The sequence below is a fragment of the Aquarana catesbeiana genome, linkage group LG07 (assembly GCF_042186555.1).
Source record: "Aquarana catesbeiana isolate 2022-GZ linkage group LG07, ASM4218655v1, whole genome shotgun sequence".
Taxonomy (NCBI): Eukaryota; Metazoa; Chordata; class Amphibia; order Anura; family Ranidae; genus Aquarana; species Aquarana catesbeiana.
Genome location: NC_133330.1, coordinates 67,387,599 through 67,414,176, shown reverse-complemented (window position 1 = coordinate 67,414,176; position 26,578 = coordinate 67,387,599). Strand labels below are relative to the sequence as shown.

Genomic DNA, 26,578 nt, shown 5'->3' with positions numbered 1-26,578 from the left:
TTTGACCCTAGTGGCACTAACCCTCTATATAGAATAGTATGCTTGCTAGCTACTTACTCATTAAGCTTTTTTGTCTGTATGTGTCCCCAATGGAAGATTTCTCTTCATTACCTTTCCCATAACACCCATCTGTTGGAAAACAAGGGAAAAGAAATCTTTCCAATGGGAACATAAACAGCAATAATAACTTCACAGATTTCATAAACCTTCCCCAAACAGAAACATGCTTTCTTTATTTGCACGTATATATTTTTAACATTTTAGTTGAGTTAAATTTTACAGAATGTTAAATTTAAAAAAAAAAACAATAAAAGCAAATGTTCATTTATTCTAACATCCATTTCTGTGCTTTTCTAGGTTCGAATATTCACATACTTAATTGGAAGAGAAGTTGCCTTTGCAGATAACCTAAAATGGATGGCATGTGCCAACAAGGGTCAGTCATGTGATTTTTATATATAAATAAATATATAACATGCAAAAGAAGTGTCTAATTACATGGTCAGCATTTGGATTGTGAACATTAAATTAGGGTTCCTATGTTCTCAAACAGGAAATGCCATCAGACTGGCCCTGTACTTTGATAGTAAAATATTTGTTCCACTTGTCAAAATGTCAAAAAAGTACCAGTTTGTGGGCAGGACCTACTTACCCTGAATGTGGGGGTACCTCTCGCGTGTACATGTTCACCAATGCCCGGGGCCAGGTGGGGCCACGATTAAGTGAAAGTCAACATTAAAGCTGAACCCCAGCTTAGAAATGAGCTGTACACTGTGTGCAGCTGTGTAGCAACATACAGATCCCTTCTGTGTAACACTCCTTTCCATTTCGCTACACACCTTATCTTCCAGAATGTAGCATTTAGAAGGGGACACTGCTGAGCATGTCCTGCTCCACCAGTCCAGCTTTTCTCTGTCACCTCACTCCCAGCGATAGAATGGGGTCCTGCCATGCACTAAGCATGGACCTTATGTGTGCACTTAAGTTAAATCCTTCAGCTCTCTCGCACCATGCGGCTAGGACTATGGGGTCTCCGTACTATGGGTTTCATCTTTCGGTGAACCGACTGCTAGGGAGCCCCGACCCCTCATTGCTGGAGGACCTGTTACCCATGCCTGTTACTGCTCCTCACTGTCTGGTTACTATTCATTTCCACCAGGTCATGGCTACAACTACATTCTTTCCACCAACTCCTTTATTGAGTTGTCCCTTCGTGATGGCCTTCTGTTCCTTACACTTCAACCCTGTAAGTTCTTTACAGGCCCTTTTCTTCTAGGTACACCATTTACCACCAAGCACCCCTTTATAAATAACCTCAGACCAGGCTTTTGAACGGTTAACAATTTTACATAACATGCTGCAATAATACACTTCAAAGTGTACACAGTTGTCCTCTAACTAACAAGTCCCAAGTAGCTGTCCATAACTGGTGGAGTCCTTGAGAGGGGTATTTCTGTGCTGGGAGCTCACGAGTTGCCGTTGGTTACATCTTCATAGGCGGACCTCTCTCCACTTTCCTATGCAGCCCGGCTTCCGAAAACTCTTTGAGTCTAACCTTCCTCCTATTTATATGCAGCACAGGGTGGAGGGCAGAACCCCAAAAAGTCTTGAGAAAAATGCAGAAAGCGGATTAACCTTTCCCCACCCCGGGAAGCCCAACACTATAGTTGACACCTGCCTACACATTGCCCGGTCCTCTGTTAGTACAGGACCTATTAACCTGATACACACAAACCTACAGTATATGCACTGCTATGTGTGCTGAAATGTATGTCTACACTTCTACTCCTATGTAACAATATTTGGTGACAGCTAGCTGTTGGATGAACCTTTACAACCTAAACCTAAAAGGAGTTTTCCAATATTAAAGTACTGCAAGATCATTGTTTGCAGTGTAGCAGATAACTTAGCTGCTACATAAAACTGTTGAAAAAGGACTGTAGGCATCTAATTTATATGTTGACCATAAAACATGTACTCAGAAAATATGGAGGCTACCATTACTATCCTCTCATTCTGAAAATGCTGGTTGTGTAACTGTCATGCTGTTGCAGTGTCTTTCAAGGTAAGCAACTCTGAGGGGTTAATTTATAAAGCATTCACATAGCTATTCACCCAGTAAAAGTGCATGTACATTCATTTTTTGTGAATTAGGCAAAAAATTTTGTTAGGCTATACTGTGTTTGTCGATTGTAAATCATTGATTTTAAACAGAAAATACTGCATTTGGCCACTAGATGGAACTATGGAGCTAAATATCATAGGCATTAGCTATAATATTTATCTCCATCTAGTGGCCAAATGTGGTATTTTCCTTTTAAATTCAATGATTTACAATCAAAATGCAGATGATATAGAAAAAAATTATATTGACTGAAAAACAGTCAACGTTTTTTCCTACTGTTTTTCAGTAAATATATATATTTTTTCTATGTACATTTTGGGATCTGGTGTTGGGCAAGTTCTCTGTTTTAAATCCATGCAACTATTTACTATTTACGGTAACTGGCAAATGTGAAAGGGAACATCTACACTGATAATCAGGGCACTGATCATCAGTGTCCTGATGATCAGTGCAGCCCCAACAGTGCCCATCAGTGCTCATCAGTGCTCTCCAGTGTTGTTAGTCAGTGCCCATCAGTGTCACATATCAGTGCCTCCTCATCAGTGCCCACCAGTGCCACCTTATCAGTGCCCTTCAGTGCAGCCTATCAGTGCTACCTATCAGTGCCACCTCATCCGTGCAGCCTCATCAGTGCCACCTCATCAGTTCCAATCAGTGCTGCCCATTAGTGCCCATCAGTGCAGCCTCATTAGCACACATCTGTGAAGGAGAAAAATTACCTTTTTAGCAAAACTTTATAACAGAAACCAAGAAAAACATCTTTTTTTAATTTTTGGTATTTTTTCATTTGTTTAGCAAAGAATAAAAAACCCAGTGGTGGATAAATACAAGAGATGGGCCTACAGGTCAAGTGGTGGTAGTGAAGGTGTATAGGTGAGAGGGGGAGTTGAGGCACAGTAGTTTGTGTGTGGGGGGGAGGTGGTGAGAGCAAGAATAGGTGAGAATCTAGAGATGCAGTGTAGTGGGGGACAGCCCTTCCATGCATAGAACCTGCTCATCTCCCTGCTCACATAAATGGAGATATAAGCTGAGGAGATGACCAGCTGTCTGGAAGCTTCTCTGCTGCTGTCACCATCTCCAGCCTTCTGGATGTCCATACTGTGTAACCTGTGAGGGTTCAGAGAGTAGACAGGCCCTGATATGGCTCCAGCACCAGAGAAGCTCTTGAAAGCCTGTCACCATCCCCTCAGGCTGTAATTGCAATCATGTGCACTGCTTTATGCACACTACATATCCCATAGTCCACAGTGCCTAGTTGATGGTGGCTACATTTCTACATACGGTGGGAACAACATAGCCACCCTCTAACAGAAAGTCGGATCACAGAAAAAAAGAGTTTGGAGATTTGAAGGAGGCTGAGAGCATAAGAATATACACTGCTAAAAAAAAGTTAAAGGAACACTTTTTAATCAGAGTATAGAATCAAGTCAATTAAACTCCTGGGATATTGATCTGGTCAGTTAAGTAGCAGAGGGGGTTGTTAATCAGTTTCAGCTGCTTAATGAAATTAACAACAGATGCAGTAGATGGGCAACAATGAGACAACCTCCAAAACAGGAATGTTTTTTCAGGTGGAGGCCACTGACATTTTTTTCCCTACTCATCTTTTCTGACTGTTTTTCACTAGTTGTGCATTTGGCCAGGGCCAGTGTCACTACTGGTAGCATGAGGCGATACCTGGACCCTATAGACGTTGCACAGGCAGTCCAACTCCTCCAGGATGGCACATCAATATGTGCCATTGCCAGAAGGTTTGCTGTGTCTCCCAGCACAGTCTCAAGAGCATGGAGGAGATTCCAGGACACAGGGTTGTAGAAGGTCCTTAACTCATCAGCAGGACCGGTATCTGCTCCTTTGTGTAAGGAGCATAAACATGATGAGCACTGCCAGAGCCCTACAAAATGAACTCCAGCATGCCACTGGTGTAAACGTCTCTGAGCAAACAATCAGACACAGACTTCAAGAGGGTGGCCTGAGGGCCCGATGTCCCCTAATGGGCCCTGTACTCACTGCCCAGCACAGTGGAGCTCGATTGCCATTTGCCATTAAAAACCAGAATTGGCAGGTCCGCCACTGGCACCCTGTGCTTTTCACAGATGAGAGCAGGTTCACCCTGGGTACATGTGAGAGACGTGAAAGGGTCTGGAGAAGCTTTGGAGAACATTATGCTGCCTGTAACATCATTCGGCATAACCAGTTTGGTGGTGGGTCAGTGATAGTCTGGGGAGAGGGTTCACATAAACTTTAGAATACATAACTGAATAGAATTTTCTCTTATTACCCAGAGTTTAGTGTCACTAAGCCTGTTTCACCTGGCTTCAGCTTGTATAGGATCAGTGTGAACAGCACTCTTTGACAAAGCATTTGAAGAGCATTCAGCAAGCTTTGTTGAGTTTTTAAAGTACCATTCAACTCCAGTTTGTAAATGTTGAACATAGATCCTAATGGGAGTGTTGATTGCCACTTTAAGCAAGCTTCTAGCAGGCTTCAGTAGGCTTTCAATAAGCTTCAAGAAGTGCTGAAGCCTGCTAGCAGCTTGCAATCAGCACTCCCATTAGGATCTGTGTTTAGCATTTACAAACTGGAGCTAAATTGTACTTTAAAGACTTCAACAAAGCTTGCTGAAAGCTCTGCAAATGCTTTGTCACAGATTGCTGTTCACACTGCTCTTATACTAGCTGAAGCCTGTGTGAAACAGGCCTCAGGCATTGTATGTGAAGGAACAGTGGTGGAACAACCAGGGTCGCAAAGGTTGCATTGCAATCGGGCCCTGGTATTCTGCCATCGGGGGGGGTGCCAAGACAGCCATGTGTCTGGGGCAGTGTTAACAGGCGCTTTTCTCCCGTGTCAGCAGCTTTGAACTGTGCGTGGGCAGTTCCGGAAGCAGCCGATTAGAGAACCGCCTTGAATCAGGCAGCAGGATGTGGCTTATATACCCCCCACTAGGGATGAGCCAAGCACCCCCCGGTTCGGTTCGCACCAGAACATACAGAACAGGCAAAAAAATCAGCAGTCTATGGGACACGAACATGAATAATGAAAAGCGCTCATTTTAAAGGCTTATATGCAAGTTATTGTCATAAAAAGTGTTTGGGGACCCGGGTCCTGCCCCAGGGGACATGTATCAATGCAAAAATGTTTTTAAAAAGCGGCCGTTTTTCGGGAGCAGTGATTTTTTTAATGCTTAAAGTGAAACAATAAAAATGAAATATTCCTTTAAATATCGTGCCTGGGGGGTGTCTATAGTATGCCTGAAAAGTGGCGCATTTTTCCTGTGTTTAGAACAGTACCACAGCAAAATGTCATTTCTAAAGGAAAAATTGTCATTTAAAACTGATCACGACTGTAATGAATTGTCGGGTCTCGGCAATATAGATAAAACTCATTGTAAAAAAGAGCATGGGATCCCCCCCAGTCCATTACCAGGCCCTTTGGGTCCGGTATGAATATTTAGGGGAACCCCAAACCAAATTTAAAAAAAAAAATTGCATGGGGGTCACCCTAAAATCCAAACCAGGCCCTTCGGGTCTGATATGGAAATTAAGGGGAACCCTGCGCCAATTTTTAAAACAAATGGCATAGGGGTCCCCCAAAATCCATACCAGATCCTTCAGATGGTTTTAAGGGGAAACCTGCGCCAAAATAAAAAAAAAAGTTGTAGGGGGCCCCCCAAAATCCATACCAGACCCTTATCTGAGCACGCAACCTGGCAGGCCACAGGAACAGAGGGGAGGATGAGAAAGCACCCCCCTCCTGAACTGTATCAGGCCACATGCCCTCAACATGGGGAGGGTGCTTTGGGGTAGCCCCCCAAAGCACATTATTCCCATGTTGATGGGGACAAGGGCCTCATCCCCGCAACCCTTGCCCGGTGGTTGTGGGGGTCTGCGGGCGGGGGCTTATCGGAATCTGGAAGCCCCCTTTAACAAGGGGACCCCCAAGCACCCTCCCCATGTTGAGGGCATGTGGCCTGGTACGGTTCAGGAGGGGGGCGCTCTCTCGTCCCCCCCTCATTTCCTGTGGCCTTACAGGTTGCGTGCTCGGATAAGGGTCTGGTATGGATTTTGGGGGTCCCCTACAACATTTTTTTTAATTGTGGCGCAGGGTTCCCCTTAAAATCAATACCAGACCTGAAGGATCTGGTATGGATTTTGGGGGGACCCCGATGGCATTTTTTTTTAATTTGGCGCAGGGTTCCCCTTAATTTCCATATCAGACCCGAAGGGCCTGGTATGGATTTTAGGGGGACCCCCACGCAATTTTTTTTCAAATTTTGGTTCGGGGTTCCCCTTAATATTCATACCAGACCCAAAGGGCCTGGTAATGGACTGGGGGGGACCCCATGCTCTTTTTTTCAATGAGTTTTATCTATATTGCCGAGACCCGACAATTCATTACAGCCGCGATCAGTTTTAAATAACAATTTTTCCTTTAGAAATGTCATTTTGCTGTGGTACTGTTCTACGGGAAAAATGTGCCACTTTACAGGCATGCTATAGACACCCCAGGCACAATATTTAAAGGAATAATTAATTTTTATTGTTTCACTTTAAGCATTAAAAAAATCACTGCTCCCGAAAAAACGCTGTTTAAAAAAAAAATGTTTTCATTGATATATGTCCCCTGGGGCAGGACCCAAGTCCCCAAACCCTTTTTATGACAATAACTTGCATATAAGCCTTTAAAATGAACACTTTTGATTTTCATGTTAGTCCCATAGACTTTAACGGTGTTCCGGTGGCTCTCAAATTTGCTCAGAACATCTGAACAACCAAAGTTTGGCCCAAACTCATGCTCGGGTCGAACTGTTCGCCCATCCCTAACCCACGAATAGAGATGGAGCACGGCACCATACTAATCAGCTGAATTCGGAATTGCACATGCACAGTTCCGAGTCGCCAACAAGGACATTTTTATTTTTACTTTCTAGTTGCATGTGGCTCACCATACACAGTCTCTCCACTTGCTTGCCTCCCCGAAAGCCAAAGCCCACGTTGAGGAAACTGCGGTGACTGGTGAGTGCCTGGATATTTGGCCACTGACATTACTCATACTGACAACACATATTTTGAGCTCTGGAGGAGGGTGTAATGGGGCACTCTGGAGGATGTTAGGGGGCATTGTGGATGATGTAAACAACAAAAAAATGGGAGGGGGAGATCCTCAGTAGAGAGGTTTTTGATAAAGAAGGAGTGAACCTCTAAAATGTGTCACCGCTCTCAACACCGCCCCCCCCCCCCCCCCACTTCTCACAGACATGAAGGGTGTGCACGAGGTAGACTGCTCTTGTGCAAAACACCAAGGATTGGTGGGCTTTCTGACAGCTGTCATGATCTTATCTCCCTGATGCTGGCTAGAGGGATATGACAGGCTCATACATTGACAGCCTTGCGGTTTCTTCATCCATCACTCTGCGGACAAACCTGTGATGTTTTTCATTTTCCATCTATGCTGATTGCCAAGTTTTTATCATGTAAGTCTACTATTTGTTTTCATGCAATAAATTACTTTATCATTCTAATGAGGATCTCACGCTGCCATTTCTTTGTTGTTTGAGCCCCCTGGATCTTCCAGGATCTTCACTTGGCAAGCTGCAGGATCATTGTTTGTTGGAATAAATCTTTGTCCTCACCATGCTAAAAACATAGACTGCTGTCTGTTGTGCTGGACCTTGTAGTGCACTTTACTGGTTTGTGGATGAAGTAAGGGGGCACTCTGGATGATGTAAGTGGGAACTCTGGAGGCATTAAGGGGGCACTCTGGAGACATTAAGGGAGCACTCTGGGGGCATTAAGGGAGCACTCTGGAGGAGGATGTGAGGGGGCACTTCAGAAGTACTATTTTAGTACCTCCAGAGTGCCCCCTTACATCTTCCAGAGTGCCCCCTTACATCCTCCAAAACACCCCCCTAGTATTAGTTAAATCAGTGATGAAACAACCAAGGTCGCAAATGTCGCACTTGCAACCAGGCCCTGGCATTCTGCCACTGTGGAGGGGCCCCAAGACGGCAGGAAGGGGGCCCACTGCAGAACACCTGAAAGGGTCCTGCTGTGGGACCATAATAAAAGGCCTAAGGATCAGTAAGAAAGGCCCCGGGCTCGAAGGGAAGGGCCCTGGGACCAATTGAAAGGGTCCCCGGGATGGGGTCAGGTGGGCCCTTCATGGCTTCTTGCAGCTGGGCCCTGAAGATTCTAGTTACACCTCTGTGAAGGAAGCATGCACATTCATGTAGTGTGCAGAGATCAGGCAATCCCAATGTTCCTATTTTCTTGGAGCAATAAAAATGATGCCCCACAAATGAAGATCATCAGCTAAATCCCTTAACTATAAAGATCCCTGCCCAATGTCTATGAAATTTATTACATGCGGTGCCTATGGGTACATTTTCAGGGTTTACACAAACAAACAGCATATCTTGGAATGTAAAGTCATTTTAGCTCTGTTGAGGCTCTGCAGATGCCTCCAGTCCTCATTGTTATACCGTACACTGCCTACTGCAGTCCTCCCCACCTCTCATCAGTCAGCTGTTTGTCCTCGGTCATGTTGTCTATAGAGAACTAGAGGCATGCAGCGTATCGCAGGAAAATTAAAGTACATCTAATCTCTAACTCTGTCCAAAAGCTCAGGCCACAATCCACCAGTGGGCTGGCCAAACACTCAGCAGTCAAAGAGGTCAGCGACCCGAAAATCAATTTTTCCTGAGAACAGTTTCTTCCCCCAGAGCACCTCACAACACGCAGCAGTGTGCACATTTTCTGCTTGGCTGGCCATTGGACAGCTCCATCCTTGTCCTGGTCATAGATCACAGGGGAGCCTCCATCCACCTTGCCTATAATGCTATCGCTCGGTTTTGTAATGTGAATATGGTAATCCCTCCCCTTGCACATTTGCCATTAGATTTGATGCAGAAGTAGGACATATCTTGTGGGAGAGGGGGTTTAATGACGCATGGCAGCAGCCCATTTTAAATACATTAGAACAATCAAGAGCAAGCAATCCCAGCAGAGGCGCTTGTGAAATTGACATTCCATTTTCCTGTCGTGCTATAAGCAAGTATACTTTTGAAAGTTAAATGACAGGATTAGGTGATTTTAATCAGGTCGTTAATTGAACACGGGTACCTCACACAAAGCGTATGCCACATCTAAAGTAATCAGAAGCAGATTTGCCCTCATCTGTTTGTATTAAAATCTATTTTCACCAGCTGTACACACAGACAGTCCTAGTGAGTCAACGTCTGTCCTATCTATTTTAAACAATCCCAAAAAGAAATAGAATTATTCATAAAAGGACTTAAATGGTATTTTTTTCTATTCTTTGCATAAAATGCCATATTTTTTATTAGTCTATATTATATACACATTGCAATACTAAGGTCACAACTATGTGCACATGTTTGCAGTTCCTATGATTCTGATGAGTTGTGTTTAATAATAGGTAATATAAATGAAAGTGTATCTGAACCCCCCAAAAATGTACAATGTATTGTTGCAGTATACCAGTCCTTAGATATGGTGGCTGCATTTTTTTTTTTTTCAGGCTTTGTTTACCTCTATTTTAATTGGTAATCCTGCAAACACCACACTTATTGTTCCTGGATGGCTATGCTAATTTACGTTAGTGTATCTATGGAGGAAGAAGCCATGGTTGCCACTCAGACTGAACCTCAAACATGTCTGCATCTGCTGCTCATATTACTTTATTTGGGGGCTGGAAGATTACAAGTGTAACACCCTCCTGGGCTTAGGATGCTGGGTACATTTATTGTGGCTTGCTCTGTAGCCAGAGGAGCTGTGATCTGCTGTTTTGGTCTGTTCTGGGAATTTAATTGATTCCCCTTGAGACTATTGAGAACTTCCCAGAACTTAGGGTTGGGAAATTCAAAGGCCCAGGCAGGGCTCTTACCTTGCCCCAGTCAATCCCTGGGGAAATATGCCCAGATGGTGGGTAGGAGGCAGGTAAAAAGCTGGGAACCCAGGATGTATTCTTCCCCTGGTTGAAGGGGGGCCTTGTGCTTCAGGGGACTGCTAAGCCCCAAAGCCTACTTGACTGGCTGCTAGATTACTCCCTCCCCTGGATCAAGCCCATCGCCTTACTGCTACTGGGATTCATGAGTAGAGCTAAATCTTCTGAGCTACAGATTATTTATGGTCCCCAGCTGTGGATGTTAAAAACGGCTTCGGTGTGTCTAGTGTTTTATTCTATCTTGTGGTTTTCAGCTTCAAGAACCCAGACTCCTCCAGGCTGCTCCTAATAACTGCCCAAACATATGTTGTGGTCATCAGTTGCAGGAAACTTAGACTGTTCTAGTCTACCTCCATGTCCTACTCAGGCTCTACCACTTTCCTAGTCTACAGCTGGGTATGAAAGACTGTTGCTACTACCTAGTGGAGAGGCACCTTTACTAGTTTTGTCCTTAATATTCTACTGGTCCACAGCTGGGAGTGAAAGACTGTGTTGCTGTCACCTAGAGAAAGTGTCCTCTGCAAAATCCGTGCTTTGAGTCTTTGGAGTATCCCAATAAAAAAAAATTAATAAAAAAAATTAGGCTAGACTACTTATTGAGCCAGAGTGAGTAAACTGTTGCTGTGTGCCTGGCTACGTTTGTACTAATCTTGGGAAACAACCTGTTAAATTATAGCGGCTTGTAAGCAGGTTGAAAATGTGTACAGCTCAGTTAGCCAGCAGCCAGCCCAGGCTGGGAAATTGTTAACTGTTTTTAGCTCAGTTCCTGGGTTTTTTGGTTCCTAGCCAGTCCACCTGTGCTATAAAAAGGGGAACAGCTAATATCCGGAGAGGTGAAACGGGAATGCAGGTACTGCTGGGTTCAAGGGTTGCAGTCTCTTTGTGTCTCTGCTGAAGGAACCAGGGATTGCAGAGGACATCCAAGCCATAGACAATGCCATAATGGACTCTCCCCTCATGGAGGTATGTCTGGGCCTCTACATAATTCTAGTTAGGATTAGGGACAAGACATTGTTCATGCTGTCATGTCCAGTAAAATTATGTTAACAGTTTTGAGCCTAGTCTGAATGTATTCAAAGGGGTATTGGTTCTGGCATATTCCAAAAGAATCTGGGTCTGTAAAGCACTACAGGGAATGAAGTAACACTGCTTCAAAGGGTTAACTCAGCAAGTCAAGGAAGAGTAATACTGTTGCTATGGGTAACCAAGTGAAGGAACAAGCTACAAGAAACCAGCCGTTAAGCATGATACCCAGTAAAGGTGACAGCTCCTCCGGTAGCGAGGGGGTCGATGTTCTGGCTCCCTCCCTAGTGGTCAATATCCAATAGCAACTGGATCGGAACCTGCTATATGGAGATCTATGGCCTAGACATTAGGTATGGAAGATGTTAAGTGAGAGCACGTATAAGGTCCGTGCTAAGTGCTCGACGGGATCCCATTCTGTAAATGGGAGTGAAGGAACAGAGGTACGCTGGACTGGTGGAGTGGGCGCAGGCTCAGCACATCCCTCCTAATGCAACTTACAAGGTACAGTGTGTAGTGACATGGGACAAGTCACTTTTCATAGGAACTCTGCACTTTATCACTGCATTCAGTTGAAGTTCATCTTTAAGTTGGGGACTGCCCTAATGTTACATTTTTCACATGACCGCAGTCTCCACCTGGTCCCGAGCATTGATGAGTGCACTCCACCGATGCTCCAGATGCACCAGTGACCCCACCCACACACTGGCGTAGTCAAAGAAGGAACCTGCCTATAGGTTCCTCTGAGGGTAGCGCTACACAAGAAAGATACATTTATGCTTCCAGTTTAATTTATAGGAAGCGAGACAGACACTGCTTTCCTGGCAAGGTCAACAGTTATTTTCTGTACTTGCCGAAATGTTCTTAGACAGAAAAAAAAAGAAGACTAGAGTAGTCACCACATCTAAGGACTAGTAAGCTTCAATATATTATCTCTTATGGTTCAATAGTTTTTATTGTATGTTAAACCTGATTAAAAGTCCAGCTTTTCCCCTCCTTTATTCATACCACCCCCGGAAGCCCCATAAGTATATTATGCTGCTGTTTTGATGTTTTATTTGTTTGCTTTTTACTATTCCTTTTCATAGTTTTCAGGCTGAGCACTTGGTATCACACAATCCTCTTCCTCTTTGTCTGTCCTCTGAGCTGGTTTGTCCCCAGTGATGCAGAAATTGGCACTGCCACAATGTCATCAGCTCTGCTCTCTGCACCATTACGCAGTGATTTCAGGGTGTGGTGACACCTCCACAGGGAACAAGCCCAGATGGGGCCACCCTCAGTATGTCCATAGTCTCTCAGGTTGAATGAAGCTAAGCATCATTCAACCTTGAAGACTGAGGACATCTTGTGATGGAAAAGAGGTACTACGAAGAACAGCTGGCTATTAAAGTATTGCTAGCCAGAGCTGTTTTTTTTAACAGGCTTCCAAAAACATTTGAACCTGAAGTTGGACTTCAGGAACAGGTTGAAAGACCACAATTGCATTAGTGTGATGTTTGATTAATCTGTTATCTTTATAGCTATGCTCCACTACATACATGGATAGCAAACATGCAGATTCACAAAGGGGTGGATTTACTAAAGCCGATCTGTAAAGTCACAGTTACACAACCAACCATATTTCCTTATCCCTGGGACCTTTCTCTGATTATACTTACTTACAGCAGTCCATGTTATACTGCAAATATCTTATCTTCCAAGAATATGGAGGTGAAACCAGGATCAATACATTTTTATTAACTTTGGAGTCCCTATTTTTTTGCGATCTAACATAACAGTGGTTGGCTTATATTATATAGGACCATGTGTTCTGGCCCACTTCCTTCCTGCTGGAGCTCCCCTTTCATACCTCCCTGCAGCCTGGGATGATGTGACTACTTCTCTGTACATATTTGTTGTTTTTACGTGAGATGTTTCATATTTCATGTACAGCATGTCATGCATGAGCACAATGTCTTGAAGAAGTGGCAATAACCGTAAAACACGTCACTGACTCTGTACATTTGACAGTAATTCCTCTATTTGATACATTGAATGGTTGATTATTTTGTATTTGTGTTTTTTTTTTTATTTGTTTAATACATTTTCATGTCAAACTTTTATTGTCATGTAAATACTGTTGGGTGCCGCCCTTGAACACCCTTTTTTCTACTTTTTTGTTTCTTATGGGTTGGTGACCCCCCAGGTCTGTTTTAGCTATAATAATGACTCCCACTGCTGCTTTGTCAGCCCCACCTTTTCTATGTTTATCAGTGTTAGGGTGCTGTACATAGCTTCCTGAAAACATCACAGCACCTGCCTCAGTATTCCTCGCTAGAGCCCTCAGCCCTGATGAAAGCAGTGGGATGGCTCTTGGGCAGAGTTATGCAAATGTGAAAATGCCTTGGTGGGTGGATGTCAGTCTGGAGAAGTGGACATTCTTAGGCAGACTACATGTGCATGAAGTCTAGGTAACACCCATGTGAGGTGCTGGGCCTCCATGATTGAAAGAATTAAAACTCAATAAATAAAAGAGGCAGGCTGGGGTTAGAAAGGCCAAGGATAAAAGACCTAGATGATGCTCTATCTGATTTGCTGCAGCTTCCAATGCACTCAATAAGAAGGCCATTAGTGTGCAGGATGTCATGTCAGAGTAACCAATTTCACCACAAAATAGGAGCCTGTACAACTGTAACTGAAGGTAAGGTTGGAGAGTAGCTTTAAATGGACTTCTGAACATTAACCACTAGCCGACCAGCCGCCGCAGTTATACTGCGGCAGGTTGGCACGGCTGCGCAAATCGCCGTAGCTGTACATCGCTCCTTTAAGACGTCAGATGTTAAGACAGCAGGCGCATGTGCCCGCCGGGCGTCCCTGGAGCCGATGCGCGTGCCCCACGGGCGCGATGACCGAAGGGCTCCCGCGATCGCTTGTGACAGAGCGAGAACTGGGATCTGTGTGTGTAAACACACAAATCCCGGTTCTCTCAGGGGAGAGGAGAGAGATTGTGTGTTCATTCTAAGTATGAACACCGATTTCTCTCCTCCCCTAGTCAGTCCCATCCCCCCTACAGTTAGAACACACCCAGGGTACACAGTTAACCCCTTGATCGCCCCCTAGTGTTAATCCCTTCCTTGCCAGTGACATTTATACAGTAATGCTAGTAAGGCTATTTTTAGCACTGATCGCTGTATAAATGTCAACGATCTCAAAATAGTGTCAAAAGTGTCCGATCTGTCCGCCGCAATGTCGCAGTCCTGATAAAAATCGCAGATCGCCGCCATTACTATTTTTCTTTACCAAAAATATGCAGAAGAATACATATCGGCCTAAACTGAGGAAAAAATTTGTTTTTTTTTAAAAATTGGATATTTATTATAGCAAAAACTTCAAAAAAATTGTGGTTTTTTTCAAAATTGTCGCTCTTTTTTTGTTTATAACACAAAAAATACCAAAAGAAAGCTCTATTTGTGGGGAAAAAAAGGACAGAAAAGAAATTTTGTTTGGGTACAACATTGCACGACTGCACAATTGTCAGTTAAAGCGATGCAGTGCCATATTGCAAAAAATGGCCTGGTCAGGAAGGGGGCAAATCCTTCCAGGGCTGAAGTGGTTAGCAGCAGGGAAGCAGCAGGGAAGCAGGCTTCACAGCCTGCTTCCCTGCTGCACATGCACGAGTCGTGCTGCGTGTTCTGAGTGGTCCATGCTGTCTTTTGGGACCTGTGTGTCTCCCAGAAGACAGCGGGGGACGGGACGGAGGAGGATCCGGACATGGCGTAGATCGCCGAGGATACTGCAGCGATCTTTCACCGGAAGTGGGAGCAAAAACCTGTATTAGACAGGTATCTGCTCCCCCCTGAAAGGTGCCAAATGTGAAATGTGAGGGGGGGAGGAACCGTATCAGCAGAAGTTCCATTTCTGGGTGTAACTCCGCTTTAAGACCCCTTTCACACTGAGGCTCTTTGCAGGCGCTATAGCGTTAAACATAGCGCCTGCAAAGCGCCCTGAAAAAGTGGCTCCATTCATTCCAGTGTGAAAGCCCGAGGGCTTTCACACTGGAGCGGTGCGCTGGCAGGGCATTAGAAAAAAGTCCTGCCAGCAGCTTCTTTGAAGCGGTGAAGGAGCGATGAACTTACCGCTCCTCCACCGCTCCTCCCCATTGAAATCAATGGGGCAGCGCTGCGTTTTGCTGGCGGATTTAACCCATTTTCAGCCGCTAGTGGGGGTTAAAACTGCTCTGCTAGTGGCCGAATAGTGCCACTAAAACGACGGTAAAGCGGCGCTAAAAATAGCGCCGCTTTACCGCTGATGCCCGGGATAGCACAGTGTCAAAGGGGTCTAAGACAGCTGTTAGTACCAATATAACACAAAGAAATTTTCCCCATGCCAATTTCACGAACACCTTGTAATATTCTTGATTTAAAATGTATGTGCCTTCTTTTTCCAAATATATTAATATAATTTCTGACTCTTTTTTTTTATCACATTTTCTTTTCAACTCCCTGGCCCTTTAAGCGTTACCGTGTCATTACTATGCTTGTATTGTGCAAATTCTTTCTGCAGAGTTGAATATCATTTCAATTATTTTCAGTGTAAAGACCAATAGATTTATTCTCTGATCTAGATTATTTGAGTAATGTGCTGAAAAATTGGTTCCCGTGTTCAGGTCTCGAGCTTCATAAAATATGTGAAAATAAAACAGGTTCCACTCTGAAAATGAATACAGAGACTATGATCTATGTTCCCAGTGTCTTCAGGGAAAAATACTATTTGCTAAAGCTAATTTGTCTCAGTTTCCTGCCTATGCTGTGCGTAGATTTTGGCCTAGAAATTAGTTTCTGGAATTATATTTACACAAAAGGGTTATAAAATGTACCTGTCGTGGAGGAAGCCCATTTTTTTGGGTAGCTTTAAAGTAATACTAAAGTCTTGTTTTTTTAGTTAAAAATATCAAACAAGTTATACTTTGCACAGAGTAAAAATAACAAACATGTTATGGATTTGCAGAGAGCAGCATGGATCCTCTTCTTTTCGGGTCCCTCTTTGGCACTCCTGGCCCCTCCCTCCTGACGAGTGCCCCCACAGTAAGCAGCTTGCTATGGGGGCACCCGAGCCACAGCTCCCTGTGTCCATTCATTCCGCCTCCTTTCTCTCCTCTTTGGCTGACTGACTTTGGCCAATGGCGCCACGCTGCTGTCTCTGCCAATGAGGAGGGGGGGCTCCTACAACATCGGTGGATCTAGATAGTGCTCAGGTAAGTATTATGGGGGCTGAGAGGGGCTGCTGCACACAGAAGGGTTTTTATCTTAATGCATTAAGATAAAAAAACCTTCTGCCTTTACAATCACTTTAATTTCATGTTCATAGCATATTAGGAAAATGTATACAACTCAGGAACACAATAATATCACTCCTGTGGCTGCGGCACAGAGTTTTAAATGAATGGCACATTTTAAATGAATGGCACACTCTATTCAGGGCCCAGTGTGCATACACTGGTGACATCACCGGCTGCTGCCAGAGTAGGGATGAGCCGAACACCCCTCGGTTCGGTTCGCAGCAGAACATGCGAACAGACAAAAAAATTGTGCAAACATGCAAACACCGTTAAAGTCTTTGGGACGCAAACGTGGAAAATCAAAAGTGCTCATTTTACAGGGTTATATGCAAGTTATTGCCATAAAAAAGTGTTTGGGGACCCGGGTCCTGCCCCAGGGGACATGTATCAATGCAAAAAACTGATGTTTTTTCGGGAGCAGTGATTTTAATAATGCTGAAAGTGAAACAATTAAACATTCCTTTAAATATCATACCTGGGGGGTCTCCTTAGCCTGCCTGTAAAGTTGCACATCTTTTCCATGTTTATAACAGTATCACAGCAAAATTACATCTCTAAATGAAAAAATGTCATTTAGAACTGCTCGCAGCTGTAATGTACTGTCGGATCCCGGCAATATAGATAAAAATCATTGAAAAAAACGGTGTGCCCCCCCCCCCAGTCCATTACCAGGCCCCTTAATGAATATTAAGGGGAACCCTGTGCCAAAAATACCTACAAAAAATGGGCGTGAATGCCCCCCAAAATCCATACCAGGCCCTTCAGGTCTGGTATGGATATTAAGGGGAACCCCGCACCAAAATCTAAAAATAAAATGGCGTGGGGTCCCCCAGGCCCCCAGGCACTATATACTCTGAACAGCAGTATATATACTATACGGCCTGCCCTATATACTCTGCAGAAAAATTGGGCCTTAGGTGTTGGTGATGCCAGAACACTGTAAGCCCTCACAGTTCCTCTTGTTGGGCGCAGGAATGGGCACTGAGTTGAAATATTATATCAAAAATTGTAATTACATGCCCCTGATAAACAGGGGCAGAAAAATTGGGCCTTGGTAGGTGGTGTCATAACACTGTAACCTCTCACAGATACTCTTGTTGGGCGCAGGAATGGGCCCTGCTGTGAAAAATTATATCAAAAATTTAATTACATGCCCCTGTTAAACATGGTTAGAAAACTTGGTCCTTGGGTGGTGGTGCCAGAACACTGTAAGTTCTCACAGTTAATCTTGTTGGGCACAGGAACGGGCCCTGTGTTGAAGTATTATATCAAAAATTGTAATTACGTGCCCCTGTTAAACAGGGTTAGAAAAATTGGGCCTTTGGTTTTGGTGTTGCCAGAACACTGTAAGCCCTCACAGTTATCCTTGTTGTTTGCAGGAACGGGCCCTGTGTTGAAATATTATATAAAAAAAATGTAATTACATGCCCCTGTTAGACAGGGGCAGAAAAATTGAGCCTTGGGTGGTGGGGCCACAACACTGTAACCCCTCACAGATACTCTTGTTGGGCGCAGGAACGGGCTCTGCTGTGAAATATTATATCAAAAATTTAATTACATGCCCCTGTTAAACATGGTTAGAAAAATTGGGCCATGGGTGCTGGTGGTGGTGCCCTAAACCAAAAATATTGTTGGAAGCTAGCATCATCAAGATTGAGAAGGAATAGGATAGTCAGCATAGGCAGTCTTCAAGGGATCCCAGATCCATAGCAAATTCAATCAGTTACATCAGCATCAGGTGCTTGATAGCTGCTGATCCAAGACTGATTCATTTTTATGAATGTGAGCCTATCAACGGAGTCTGTGGACAGGCGCACTCTTTGATCCATTACAAACCCTCCAGCAGCACTAAATGTGTGTTCAGAAAGCACGCTGGATGCAGGACAGGCCAGTATCTCAATTGCATATTGAGCAAGTTCTGGCCAGTGGTCCATCCTCAAGACTCAGTAACCCAGTGGATACTCTGTTGGAAAGGTCTCCAAATCTGCTCTTGCCCCTAGATATTCCTGCACCATATAATGCAGACACTGGCGATGGTTGCTTGAACTGATCAGACCTTGGCGCTGAGGACTGAAAGATTGTTTAAAGGAATTGGTCAGCCGGCTACCTTCTTCACTGCTCTTCCTCTGGCTGAACGAAGCCTTAGCAACACGCTGTCCAGCACCAGGAAATGGTAACCTCCCAGGATCTGAAAATGAATTACACAAACCTTTCTTCAACGCCTCCTGAAGATGTTTCATCCTCTGCTCCCTCTGCAAAGGCAGGATGAGTTCTGCAACTTTACCCTTGTACCATGGATCATGAAGGGTTGCCAGCCAGTAATGATCTCTCTCCTTGATACCACGAATCCTAGGGTCCTTTTGCAGGCTTTGCAGAATTAGGGAGGTCATGCAGCGTAAGTTTGCAGAGGAATTCGATTCTGAGTCCTATGGGTCACTAAGGATCACATTATCCGTAACAACCTCCTCCCAGCCATGTACAACTCCTTGGGTTTCTGGGGACTAAAAACCATCCCTTGAAGACTGCTACTGAGTGTTATCCTCTACATCCATGCTGACACAATCCTCCTCCTCTTCTTCCTGTTTGGTGGGCCCGCAGGAATGCTATCTAAATAAAGGGGGTCTTGAGAGGAAAGGAAGTCCTCTTCTTCCCGCTGTTCTGCCTCAAGTTCCCTGTCCATGATTTCACAAAGCGTGTGCTCCAGCAGGAAGACTAGAGGGACAGTGTCACTGATGCATGCATTGTCGCTGCTCACCATCCTTGTGGCCTCCTCAAATGGTGACAGGACAGTGCATGTATCCTTGATCAGTAGTCACTGGCGTGGCGAAAAGAAACCAAGCTCCCCTGACCCTGTCTTGGTGCCATATTCGCATAGGTACTCATTAATGGCCCTCTGCTGTGTGTGCAGCTGCTGCAGCATTGCCAACGTTGAGTTCCACCTGTTGGGCATGTCACAAATGAGGGGGATGGTGGACAGGTTTCATTCCCTTTGAATGTCAGCCAGCCGAGGACTGGCATTGTATGACCGGCGGAGATTACCACAGACTTTTCTGGCGAAGTCCGCCTTTTTCTATGATGTGGGTCTTTCAAGTGATGTTGCTAATGGACTGCATGGCAGGACAAATATGGAGAGGGAGACAGAGCTCTCTCTAGTGTAAAACTGGATTTTTAGGGGAGATGGTGTGTCTGTTTTAAGGTGAGCCAATACAACAGTGGTTAATATGAAAATATAAATTTTATTGAAAACATATTAAAATATATATTACAAAAATTGCAATCAAACGTCAAAATATCACCATGCAATAACTTGTGTTCAGAAATCAATTGTGATCAGCCAGCCAACATGTTTTGCATATATTTTGCTTCGTCAGGGCATTAAGGACATCACAGAATTCATCTAGATTACATACAAGACATAAATTATTATTGTGATTAAAGGTACATTTGACAAGAGGAAGAAAATAATAAATAATATGATGATAGGAATGAAAAATGGATACCAGATAATATAACTGTGCTCACCTAGTCTATTGCAAAGCAAGAGGACAACCGAATAGCCACCTCCACAGCCAAACGCCCCCTAGTGAATCGCCTGGAGCAGAAAAAACCCCATGGGTGCCAGATCCCAATGGGCAATGCCGATAGGGAAACTGGACCGTGCAGAATGACAGGCAAGGGTCTGGCAAAGAGATTAAAATTAATAAAAAAGGAAATTGATTAATAATTAAATTGAATGGAAAGGAATATCAATATATATAATGGTACTATACCAAATGCCCCACAGAGTAATGCCCCGTACACACGGTCGGACTTTGTTTGGACATTCTGACAACAAAATCCTAGGATTTTTTCAGACGGATGTTGGCTCAAACTTGTCTTGCATACACACAGTCACACAAAGTTGTCGGAAAAATCAGATCGTTCTAAACGCGGTGACATAAAACACGTATGTCGGGACTATAAATGGGGCAGTGGCCAATAGCTTTCATCTCTTTATTTATTCTGAGCATGCATGGCACTTTGTCCGTCGGATTTGTGTACACACGATCGGAATTTCCGACAACGGATTTTGTTGTCGGAAAATTTTATATCCTGCTCTCAAACTTTGTGTGTCGGAAAATCTGATGGAAAATGTGTGATGGAGCCCACACACGGTCGGAATTTCCGACAACAAGGTCCTATCACACATTTTCCGTCGGAAATTCCGACCGTGTGTACGGGGCATAATACTCCTGGGCAATGGAGTGAGGGGTAAATTAAAGAGTTTCTTTAATTTACCCCTCACTCGTGATGTCATTGCGGCTCAGACCACTCACAGCGCCGGAGCAGCAAACCCAGAAGAAACGCAGAGGAAACATGTCAGCTCCCTCAGCAGTGACCAAGAGGCGGTGCGGGCGCTTCGTTCTAGGTCTAAGTATTTCATAATGAGCTAGCATGCGGTGCAAACTAATCAATATACACTTATTGGGATTTTTTTACCAAAAATATGTAGAAGAATACATATTGGCCTAAATTGATGAAGAAATTTGTATTGCAAAAATGGCCTGGTCATGAAGGGGGGTAAACCTTCCAGAGCTCAGTGGTTCACTGAAGTGGTTCATTTGTGTCTTTTATAGTTGCCTGCATATCTGTGTACGGAAGTAAAGGTTCATCAATATTTCTTTTTTGTTTTCACTACAGGATTTTTTACCCAAATATCCACATTAGCTGATGTACAAGAGAATGTTATGGCATACCTCCATGTTTTAAGCAGACCCAAAGTTATTGATCAAGAACATGATGTTGTGTGGACAGAAGCCTATATTGATAGCACGGTTAGTAGGCTCATTACTTTTTCACTACAGGACGTTTAAAACTGACTAAGAAGATCGTATGATTTGTTATCTAAAAACACTGTTATGTAACCTGCAAGGTTTTATTTCTTCTCTGTTTTAATTGAAGAACGTAATTACATTGGTAAAATTCTAATCATATATTAAGTAGAAACCAATGTAATGTGCTATATGCTGGCAAAATGTTAACACGTGTTTCTCAACTTCAGCTAATCATTGTAACAGTCATTATTTACCAAGTTCCTCCTAGTTTGTATTGTCTTATTACAAGTGCCCCTTAAATTGTTGTATTTAGGCCCCTTTCACACTGAGGCGCTTGTAAACTGCCAGTAAAACACTGAGCACTTTTGAGGAGCTTTTCAGGCACTTTTGAAGAGTTTTTCAGGTGCTTTTGAAGCACTTTCCATTAACCTCCCTGGCGGTTTTCCCGAGTGTGGCTCGGGGTTAAAATTCAGGACCATTAGCGGTAACCCCGAGCCACACTCAGGATTACATCGCAGGATCCTGGTGCCTCCTTACTTACCTTGTCCCTGGGATCCTGCGATGTCCCCCGCAGTGTCCGAGGGCTCCGTCCTCCCCCGAAGCCTCTCCTTGCCAGGCTCCGTTCCCTGCGAGCGTCGCGACGCACGGGGGCGGAGCCTGGCGGCAAATTAAAAAAAAAGTAAAAATCATAACACATACAGTACTGTAATCTTACAGATTACAGTACTGTATGAAATGATTTCACATCCCTTTTGTCCCCAGTGCTTTGGCCCATGCCCTGCATGCAGTTTTATATGATATATACTGTTCTTTCTGCCTGGAAACTAGAGATTGTCCATAGCAACCAAAAAGTGTCCCTTTATGTCAAAAGTGGCTTTAGACCAGCTAGAAAACAGCGATAGTAAATTAGAACACTTGCAGAATTGAGCGATAGTGAATTGTGGGGAAATTTATTTTATTACTATTTATTTTTATTTTTTTTAATTATTTATTTTTATTTATTATATTATAATTTATGTTTTTGTGTTTCAAACTTTATCATACCCGGGATATCTACTAGACTCTGGTTTGGACAGATTTAAGTGTGTTATTGTTAAGATTTACAGACCTACAATATAAAACGCCAAATTTCCATGCAAAATAATTGTACCGCTTTCAGCACCTAAAATCCGAAATAATCATACCGCCAGGGAGGTTAATTTCAACGGTGAGGGGCATTTTTTCACCGCCCTGCCAGTGCACTGCCCCAGTGTGAAAGCATTCATTGATTTTAATGAAAATAGGTTTTCGTGAGCTTTTCAGGTGCTTTTTTTAGCGTAAAAATGCCTGAAAAGCGCCTCAGTGTGAAAGGGGTCTTATTGTTAGGACTCCCTGAATGCATTTGAATGTATGAAAGCAAATCATTTTATGACTGAAATATTTACCTAAAGGGTAACTACATCTTAGTACTTTTTTTTGCTAAACTAATATTCTAGGATAAGATAGCAAAACAATTAACTTAGTAAATCAAAATTGTTACTAGTTTGTTCCATTATGTTTGTAAGAAGTTTTTAAGATTCTACTGTACCCAACTGAGAATGTTTGAACATTGCATCATTACAGCTGGATTCTGACCCTTTAGCATTCAACAAAATTTTAATATTTCTAGTAAGGTGGAATGGATATTTCAAAGGCTAAGTTGACCTTTATGAAAAAATAATAAATGTGTATACAGTATGTTTGCAGAAAAAAATTGTGCATTTATTATTTTTTTCACAGGAGCCTGCAAAGTATTGTACCCATGATCAGTGGATTACGGGTACAATGGCAGGCTCCTGCAGACACTTCATACAGCTCTGTGCCCATACCTCTGTAGAGGCTTTCAGTTGCAGAGAGTTGAGAACTACAAGTCCATCTGCCATGGTAGTAGTTTATTCATTCGCAGATCTCTCTGGGAAGAACCCCCATGCATGTTATTGTGCCTAGGCTCTCTTGTCCCTTCAGCTTCATAGCTGTATAGCTTCAGTATGAGATCATCCAAGGTACTGATGAATCTGACTGCTAGTCTCACAGGATTTACATTAGGATTTGGTAATACCACTCCGGTGCTGTTTAATGTTTTCTTGAGGACTTGGTTTATAGAAAGCTATTCTTGATATCCACTGCACCTGGAGTGCCAGGATATCTCCATTCTTCTTCATTCATTCTGTGATTCTGTGCTTTCTCTAACTCTCCTTCTGCTCCTTGAATATTATGCCGCATTTTATTAGATCTCCTGTAATCAGGGATGAGCTCTGATGGGAGGAAGCAAAGCCCTTCTTCTCTACCAAGATGACTACCTACACAGAGACAAAGTGTAGAACATAACATCGTAAGTCGGTAATGGGAAAGTATCTGTTGCAGGAAGTTGACAGGCAATACTTGTAACTAGATGCTTGACCTCTTCCTACCCTTTGGGGCACATCTCCCATTATACAAGTCCTTTTTAACATTTCACTGTCCAGTTTTCAGTATTAATTTTGCTGCAAAAGAGGAGATACACTTGGCATGTGTTTTATGTAAATTGTTAAAGTAGTTGTAAACCCTCTCATATACCCAGTAAAGTGAATAGCCTCAGATGATACACAGAGATGAAACAAATCCTCCTGCATAAGTCATACGTGTTTATCGGCTGTCTTCTCAAGTCTACATCCTTTCAAAAGAGCACGATTGCGATAAAATCCTTCTTCATCAGTGAGGAGCACAGAGGAGGGGTGAAGAGCTGCAGTTACAACTCTTATACACTGGTGTGAGAGCTGATTGGAGGAAAAGGACACACTCCTCTCCATACACTACACAGGGATGAAAGAACATGCAGAGCTGTATTCTGAATAGATAAGCTACTTGCTGAGCTCTCTTCCCCAATCACAAATTTATCTCATGTGTCGGGAAAACTTCTCAGAAGTGACTCATGCTGATAACAGAGAAACGAAGCAACAGAGAGAAACGACACTTAGAGCTGTGGAGATAGACAAGTAAACGCTACAGATATATGTGCTTTGTTCAGATTTCATGACTGAGGTTTACGTCCACTTTAAGCTTAAAAATATTCCAAGTAGCCCTTGAACTAATTACAATAACCATTGGGGGTACACATAGCCAAGACTAAGAACCTATTATCTAAAAGGTATTCTTTAATTGAAGAACTATGGTATTTTTGTTTTGTCACAAATAAATATGTCAGATTTTTCTGATGGCTTTTAGAAGAAACTGTAAGTGCATTTTAAAGTTACCTCTGTCCTTAATAGTTGAACATATCAGACATCATTCAACAAAGTATTTTAAAATGTTGCCCACCTGTAGTGTTAAGTTACACTTAGAGAAAACCTGGAGAACAAGCACTGCAGTGCTAGTGCATACCTCTATTATTAAACGCAGCCTTCCCTAGTGCCCTTTTACCCCTTTAGACACCAAACTGTGTGTAGAATCAAAAAATACTTTCTAGAAAGTAAGGTATAGGCACATCCCTATTGTACATCCCATAATGTAATGCTGTAGCTTCAATAACTCATTGTTATTGTAGTAATTTCCAGAAGTCAATTTTTACACTGGTAGGGATGAACTGGATGGACTGGTATCTACCGGAATAGGTATGTCTTGGCACCTTATATTGTTTATTTTGTGCAAGTGCTCGTTTATACTGATTTTTCTCACTACAGGTTTACCTTAACTACAACCAGGGCTAGTATCGTACTGTGAAAGATGTGATTTTTGAGGCGCAACTATTTAAAAATATACTTTCTTTTTTTTTTTAATTAAGTATTAAAACTTACTAATATACCATACAATATTCCATAAAATAGATCCATGATACAATCGTATTCATCTGTTTCACAAATTTTTTGTAAAAGTGATATACGTACTGTATATGCTGATCTTTTTGTGTCTTGACGCGTTTCATGAGATCATTCGTTGGGCCACAAAAGACCAGCAAAATGTTTTGGTGAAACCGATGAAAAATATTGTATCATGGATCTATTTTATGAAATATTGTGTGGTATATTAGGATATATATTTTTAAATAAACAAGAAGTGGCACCACACAATATAAAGTGCAGTTAGTATTAAGTAGAGCTGCCCCTTTTTAAGTGAATAAATCAACTTCCAAACAGTTTAAAGATAGATAAAAGGTTGGCGCTAACGTACATATAAAAAATACATAAAAATATTTAGTGTATATTGAATGACCACAAAAAACAATAATATTGAACAAAATATAAGAACAAAATATGAGAAAGTCCCCTAAAAGGGAATCCAAGCACCAAAGAAAATGGAAAATTGTATACATACCTTCCGTAATTTTCCTTTCCTGACGCATCCCATGGCAGCACACACATTGGGTTGTGACTCCGCCTCCACAACCTGATAGGACTAGTTAGCTATAAGATCTTGAAGAGGAGTCCACCTTGCATTCTCAGTAACTATCACCTTAGAGGGGTGGGTTCTGTGTGCTGCCATGGGATGCGTCAGGAAAGGAAAATTACGGAAGGTATGTATACAATTTTCCATTTTCCTGACGCATCATGGCAGCACACACATTGGGAAATAACTCGCTAAATGGGTGGGTGCTTTCAAAAGATTTTTATTTGCTCAAATACAGGGTATAGAAGAATTAGTCTGAATGATTGATCTCCCGAACTCAACCGTAGTTAATTGAGCCGGGTCTATTCTGTAGTGTGAGATGAAAGTGTTTCTGGAAGACCAAGTTGCTGCCTTGCAAATGGTTTCTGAGGACACTCTACAATATGCTGCCCAGGAGGTCGCTACCGCTCTAGTCGAGTTGGCTTTTAATCCGTCCGGTATTGGGAGTAGCTGAATTTGGTACGCTCTTTTGATGATTCTCACCAACCAAGACGCTATTGTTCTCGAGGAAGCTGCCTGGCCTTTTCTTGGGCCATGTGGTATGACTAAAAGGTTGTCAGTCTTTCTGAATTGTTTGGTAGTTTCTAAGTAGGTAGAGATCACCGATTTAACGTCCAACGGATGTGGGTTCCCTTCACTATTAAGAAAGACTGGGAGATTGATCTCCGATTTGAAGTGGAAGGTAGACGCTACCTTAGGTATAAATTGATCTGACGGTCTGAGGATGACTCTATCTGGGTAGAAGACCAGATGTGGTTCTTTGATTAGTAGCGCCTGTAACTCCGAGACTCTTTTGGCAGATGTTATCGCTACTAGGAAAGATAATTTAAACGTTAGATCCCATAAGGATACTGATTCCAGGGGGAAGAAGGGTTCTCTAGACAGAGCTTCTAGTACAATCGATAGGTCCCAGGTCGGAAAGGTTGGTTTTCTTGGTGGCCTTATTTTCAGGCA

General features: G+C 43.0%; 1 protein-coding gene across 3 annotated transcripts in view; it reads left to right on the top strand.

The window, feature by feature from the left end:
- CACNA2D3 (calcium voltage-gated channel auxiliary subunit alpha2delta 3) overlaps positions 1–26,578 on the top strand; it is a 1,508,837-nt gene that overhangs the window by 882,611 nt on the left and 599,648 nt on the right. For all 3 annotated transcript variants that reach the window (XM_073592282.1, XM_073592284.1, XM_073592285.1), the window contains 2 exons: positions 358–436; positions 21,111–21,244. In XM_073592282.1, the coding sequence (XP_073448383.1) occupies positions 358–436; positions 21,111–21,244 (213 nt within the window). The remainder of the gene's footprint in view (positions 1–357; positions 437–21,110; positions 21,245–26,578) is intronic.